The following is a 6,722-nucleotide window of genomic DNA, read 5'->3' on the forward strand; positions in this document are numbered from 1 at the left end:
TTTTTTTTTTTTTTTGGGGGGGGGGTGTGCATGAATTTTTCAGCCCTCCCCCTCCCACTGCATTTTTAGTATTTACATGTTTTGGATGCTAGTTGAATTAACATTAGTATAACTATATGGAAATTAAATCAGTAATTTTAAGTAGTGTTATTCAAATTAAAAAGGAGTATCTGACAGATGTTGCTGTTATATAAATTTTTTCCATCTTTTCCCTGTCAAAGCCGGTGTTTTTTAAGATAGCACACTCCATTTTGCAGGTGATTTGCTTATGCTATTGGATGTCTTGTCCGATGAGAAGATTTTACCAACAACATATGGAGAACTGAAGCCTCCTCTTGGGAAACATCGTCTAAAGGTTGGTTTCATGCTTCTTCTGTAATCTTCATATGGGTCACAACACAAAACCAAAAATTTCAATAACATGGCTTTGGAAACTGATGGACATTGATAAACTGTATGGTTTTGGCGGAATTGATAAACCTTGAGTTTGAATTACACTGAGGTATAAATTTGTTTGAAAATTAACTGCTCTTAAATTTGCTTTAGATTGTGGAATTCATTGCGGTGCTGCTAAGAACTGGAAATGAAGCCACTGAAATGGAATTGGTCAGCTCGAAAACCATTAAAAGAATCCTTGATCTGTTCTTTGAGTAAGTTTCTACATTTTTGAAATGGTGAATCGATTAATCAATAGATGAATGAAGCTGGTGTCTAGAAATAACCATTCTCTTTTTGAAGTAGCTGATCCAGTTATTGCATGTTACCTAACCATGCATGATTCTGATGTTTTAACTGATGTAGGTACCCGTACAACAACGCCTTGCATCATCATGTAGAGAGTATCATAATGTCTTGTTTGGAGACCAAGAGTGATGCTATGGTTGATCATCTTCTTCAAGAGTGTGATTTGATAGGAAAGTTTCTCCAAACAGATAAAAACCCTGTAATATCTGGTGATATTATTAAGGTATGTGGGGTTCCATATGATTTTGGAATTTATCTCATATGATAGTGCATAATCTAAGCAGTAATAATGATAAGAACCTCTTTGCATGTAATCTGCCGAGCCAAAAGGGAAAGAGAAAAAGACAAAATCCCATGCTTATCCCTCCACTTGGCAATTCAGTGGAATGGAAAATTAGTTGATGTATGGTCATTTATATCCTGCATTGGCGTGTTTTACCTGTTCATAAATATGTTTCTTATGCAGCCAACACTTCCTGCTGCTGGAAAACGAGCACCACGGGTAGGAAACCTTGGACACATTACACGAATTTCAAATAAGCTTGTTCAGTTGGGAAACAGCAGTAGCCGTATTCAGACTTATCTACAGGTGGGTGGTAACCTGGATGTACATTGCACAAAATTGTATTTCTAGTACAAATTCCTTAAAGAAACCCCCAGAGTTTTGCTGGTATGTGGAACTTGTGATAAAAGCTTTGGACTGATTCTGAATGCTTCAGAACTCATCTGTCCTCTGAATTAGCGCTGAAAGAAATAACATATGGAGTGACTTTTATAATCTCTGATATAAATCACATGAAGCTTGTTTTGTCTAGAAGTGTCCATAAGTGGGTGATAAGCTGTGTTTTGCAACTGTTGCTTGTTTTGGTGATGACCCTGTCTATCCACTGCTGTTCTTTCCTCGAGCAATTCCGAAGAGTTTAGGTCTCTCTGCTGGGAACTGAACTCTTAAATTTATTATTCTTATTTAATCACCTTTCTAATTGTAAGTGTTTTTTCAATTATTCTTTTTCATGCTGCTACTGAAGCAGACAACCTTTCCAACTTTAAGAGTATCATTATTTGCTGTTTCCAACTTTTTCTTGTGGCATTTTGTGCATCTTTGCATCCAACATCAGCATAGTTGAGTGATTGAAACGATGACCCTTGAATGTAATTTTGGTTTAATGCCCTTGCTGACATACTGCAGTTTTATTTGTCTCCAGGAAAATAGTGAATGGAATGAGTGGCAAACCAGTGTTTTGCAAGAGCGCAATGCAGTTGAAAATGTCTACCGATGGGCTTGCGGGTATATTTATCCCTCATATCTTTTATGCTTATGCACTCTCAAAAAGTGTTTGTAGTTGTGGTGATGCTTATCACTTGAGTGAGTACTCAAATATGTGATAGGCAAATGAGCTGATTTATAAAATAGTGATATGGTGATGAGCTGATTTAAATTTAATGGCAATCTGGGTGTCGGGCTTATAATTTTCTTTTTTGCGCCCCTCTGAAAATCTAGCTATATGTTAGGTTATTTTTTTAGTATGAATTGTATGTTAAAATTTGCTACCAATTTTTTTAGTTTCGTTCACATTATTTTCTCCATTTGCCTCTGTGCTGTAAATTACTGCTGATGAAGCTCTTCACCTCGGAGAGAAAATAGCTTGGTAATTTCACTTCATCTTCCTCTTGTTTTGTTTTTCCTTGTTCTGTGCAGCCGGCCAACAGCATTGCAAGATAGGACACGTGACAGTGATGAGGATGACCTTCATGATCGAGATTATGATGTAGCAGCTCTAGCCAACAACTTAAGCCAGGCTTTTAGATACAAAATATATGGGAATGAGGATAATGAAGAGGTACATTAGTGGCTTCTCTTTCTGATGGCTTTCATCCCCTTTTTTCTCCTTTTTTTAACCTATCATTTATATTACCGGACTTACGGTCCCAACTTGTATCACTCACAAAAACAGGAAGGAGAAGGATCTCAATAAGCTCTTCCAGGATCTAGAATTCAAATGAGTTCTTTGTGAACGATTCATGCAAAACTTCAACCTTCTAAGTTTATTACATTTACAATTTGGCCCAATTGATAGCAGCAGTTTTCTCCATCATGTGAGTCCCTAGCCTGTTTCTCTGCCGATGTGGCCTATCCCTCCATGTATCCTGCCAGCTGCCATCTCTATCCCCATCTCTGCACGATTTCCACCATTATTTCTTCATCTTTCTCTCACTCGAATCATCATTCTGTTCCTCTCTAATGTCCCTTCTCTCTCACTAAACCCATTAGTCTCTCTTCTTCCTATCCAAAATAACACCACTGTCCCTCCTCTCCATACTGTCTTCAAAATGAGAAATCCTTACTCCAATTAAGCAACAAAAACTTTCATAAGAATCAATTCTGTTCAAAAATAAAGAAGCAGACGAACATGGAAGGGAAGATATTGAGAGATGACTTGTACCTTTGTGTTTTAGTTTATCTTTATTATCCAACTAAACCCTTTTTCAACAACAGCAATATATTCAATGTAGTGTCTATCAATTCAGGCAGTTTGTTTTATTAAAAGAAAGATATTTGAGCCAATGGTTCTGGGTGGTTCATTTGAATTTTGTGATATTTCAGATGGATACTTTATGTATCAATCTACAAGAAATGGTGGTTAATTTTATTTTATCATTTTGGTTGCAGGACAATGGGGGCCTTGATCGTGATGATGAGGTAACAGTTTAGCTTTTTAATGTGTGTGTTTGTGTGTAATGCATGTATTTTGTTTCCCTTTGTTTCTATTTTTTTCCCGAGTGGGTGGGAGGGGGGTCGGTGTGTTGGCAGTGACCTTTTCTCTATATTGCCTTTTGATATCTCAAACATGTGTTTGTTTGATCTTCAATATCAGGATGTCTACTTTGATGATGAGTCTGCCGAAGTTGTTATATCATCCCTAAGGCTTGGTGATGACCAAGGGAGGTAAGGGTTTTAGCCATCCCACCATTTTTTATTGAAACATTGGATCTTCTATAAGTTGTAGGGGAACCGGTCTATCTATTTCTTTCATCCTATTTTCTAGAAACAGTATGCAAAAGTTGTTTTTAAACTTATGTGCAGTCTCAACACTTTTGGCTTGAACCTTTAACAATGTCTAGTGTGTCCATGCCTGCCTTTCTTTCACCCTTTTTATTGGAAACCCGATAGGAAATATTGTTTTAAAATACCATGCCAAGTCTTGATGCTTTTGACTTTAACCTTACTAGTGCATTTGAGAAATTTTCTTGGACAAAGCTATATATAATATCAATATCTTGGATGTCAAATCATCAGCATGCATATTAAAGCTATATATTTTTTGGGATGTGATTTGGAATCGCACTGATTTTTTTAATTTTGTTTTAAATACAGCAGTCTGTTCACAAATTCAAACTGGTTTGCATTCCAAGATGACAGAATTGGTGATGCACCTGTGAGCACATCGCCTGGAGAGATGATGGATCAGATTAACTTAAATGGAAACACAGATGCAAATGGTGGTAACAGCTATAGTGATGACGAGGTGGTGGTGGGAGAGGAAGATGAGTTGACTGAAAGCAAGGATTCTGTCAATGGCACATCCACTTCCAACACAAACCTCCTTGATCAATTTCCTGGGATTGGTCCGGTTTCACTAAGTAGTGATGCAAATGCTCCTGATACCAGCTTCTTCAAATTTGAGACACCAGACAATGAAGACCTGTTTGGAGATAGGCCTTTACCTGAATGGGTAGGATGGGGAGAGCCATCTGATTTGAAAGCAGCGGGGGGATCAACTGTGAATCCATTTGAAGATCATGACAGCTCTGATGTCAATCTTTCCAGCCAAGCTGAAGCAGCAATGCCTGATGCTAGTTCCCCATCAGGTGGAGAGTCTATACTTCCAAATGGGTTATCACCCACCAAGGGTTCTAGTGATGGATCAGTTAGCAGTGATTCAAGTAAAAAATCTCCCACCTCACCTTCTTTGTTTGAAGAGGATGTAGAATTTGTTGGTGTTGAATTGGAAGGGACCGAGAAGGCAATGGAGCAAGCTCTCAAGGAGGGGATAGTTGGTGAAGCAGGGCCTCTGAAGAGGAACATTGCTCCAAAGGTGCCAGAGAAAGAGAGGTCTGATGATGCCGAGACAGAGAACAAGGAGTTCAACGATGCGAACTATTGGAGGGTTGATGTTGTGGAAGGATGAATGATTGATTGATCTTGTTTAGGTTTTCTGGACATGGAAACTTGGTTCCTAAAGACACACAGACCCCATTTTTGGTTGGAAAGGGATTATGCAGCAGATATATGTACAGTATTTTTGTTTCCAAATGGGGATTGGATGGTAGGTCGTGCTATGGCTTTACTGTTTGTTTAGCTGTCATTGTTACCCTAATTGTTTATTATTCAAGGTCTTCTGTCTCTTCCTGTGACTGACTTTTAGGGTTCCCCTCGTCCCTCATCAATATTTATATATTCAACTCCGGCTAGTCGCATTCTTTGTTTCATTCAGGTCAGGTTGGTCATGGCAATCTTAGAATTTGGGTAAATTATGTGTCAGGGATTAATTTCCCGAGAGTTCCGTCTAGCTTCTTCGAGGGTCTGCTGTCTGGATCATTTAGTGGAGGGAATGGTTGGTTATTTGTAGCTTAGAACATTTTCGTTATGGAGAATAAATTGACATCGAAGTTTAAGATTTCAAGATGCTATGCACGAAACAGACCATGATGATCCGCTCAGGACATTTCTCTCTCCCTTTTCCCCCCTTCCAGCCCTATGTAATTAAGGGGAGAGTTAAGGCCAAGCAATTGAAAGTGGAGTTGTTGAACAATCTTGTATACGCTTTAAAGCCATCCATGGAATGCAAAGAGGATCTTGTAGGTTTCCCTGCCTCTATCTCATCTGTACTCATGCATGCGATCAGCGAGGAGAGTGAAGAGTGGAAAATCGAAAACGATAATTTTTCTTCCTTTTTTCGCTTGTGATTACGAACAACAAAGATTAGATCATGCTAGCCATTCAGCATGCGTTTGAGAATATGTATACTTTTTCAATGTGTGTTTTTTTTAATATAGCAAAATTAATAGAAATTAAAGGATAAAATTAAAAATTAAAAATATTTTATTTAGAAAAAAAATAAAAATTGAGTTGTTTGAGGTTTGCTTGTCTATGGTGCGATTTGGGTCATGCTTCCTATTTGAATTTAATAATATTTTATTTTTAAAATTATTTTTTACAATCAAGCCCATGAGATTTTTTATACATTTTTTTTTTGAAAGAGGTTTCATGTGAGCCTAAAATAAAAACAGATCTATTTTTTTTAAAGTTTAATAAAAAAGGAGTTTTTTTTAAAATTCAAATAAAAAACCTTTAAAATACAAACAATTGATGAAATGAATTTTATTTTAATTTTAAAGGGTTAAAAACAAAATAATTAACTGAAAAAAAAAAACCCAATACACCTTGCATATAAGTAGGCCTAGCCTGCAAGACATGCTTTTATTTTGTTAGTAGCAATTTCCACTTTAATTAAAAAAAAAAATATAGACATTACATAATCTATTGAACAAATTTTCAACAACTAAGGGTCCCAAAAAAATTATGCTTTTTATTGTCTAAAAATTTAATTTTTAATTCATTCTAATGAAACAATACCTAAAAAATACTCTAGAAACCATAATAAATCCACACATAACTTTAAAAAACCTAAAAACTGCACATAAATATAAAATTAATAAAAAAAATCTTTTCAATATGATTTTTTAGATAATTTAAAGATAGAAAAACATTTAAGTGAGATTTCTTTGACCAAACAGAACTCATGGAAACCAGTATTAATCATTTTGGTGGTCGGATTTAGTGTCAACAATGATTTTCTTTCTTTTCTATTGGAATCCGACAACCTTTTCTCTTCTCTTGAACCATAAAAAGAAAAATAAGAAATATAAAATTTTGGAATGAAATTGGCTTTGTTTAAAATTTTTGAATTAGAAGG

At 36.2% G+C, this 6,722-nt stretch overlaps 1 protein-coding gene across 2 annotated transcripts in view; it reads left to right on the forward strand.

The window, feature by feature from the left end:
• The window catches only part of LOC105114992 (serine/threonine-protein phosphatase 6 regulatory subunit 3-like), a 9,107-nt gene extending 3,890 nt beyond the window's left edge, over positions 1 to 5,217 (forward strand). Inside the window, exons 11-19 of one of the 2 annotated variants that reach the window (XM_011011753.1) lie at positions 258 to 355; positions 547 to 650; positions 802 to 967; positions 1,211 to 1,333; positions 1,950 to 2,032; positions 2,444 to 2,585; positions 3,416 to 3,445; positions 3,621 to 3,691; positions 4,124 to 5,217. In XM_011011753.1, the coding sequence (XP_011010055.1) occupies positions 258 to 355; positions 547 to 650; positions 802 to 967; positions 1,211 to 1,333; positions 1,950 to 2,032; positions 2,444 to 2,585; positions 3,416 to 3,445; positions 3,621 to 3,691; positions 4,124 to 4,934 (1,628 nt within the window). In that variant the 3' untranslated portion in view covers positions 4,935 to 5,217. Of the gene's footprint in view, positions 1 to 257; positions 356 to 546; positions 651 to 801; positions 968 to 1,210; positions 1,334 to 1,949; positions 2,033 to 2,443; positions 2,586 to 3,415; positions 3,446 to 3,620; positions 3,692 to 4,120 lie in introns of both variants that reach the window. The other variant, XM_011011752.1, reaches the window with a different exon arrangement.
• The last annotated feature ends 1,505 nt before the right edge of the window (positions 5,218 to 6,722 follow it).

The sequence above is a fragment of the Populus euphratica genome, unplaced genomic scaffold (genome assembly GCF_000495115.2).
Source record: "Populus euphratica unplaced genomic scaffold, PopEup_1.0 scaffold616.1, whole genome shotgun sequence".
NCBI classification, from domain to species: Eukaryota; Viridiplantae; Streptophyta; class Magnoliopsida; order Malpighiales; family Salicaceae; genus Populus; species Populus euphratica.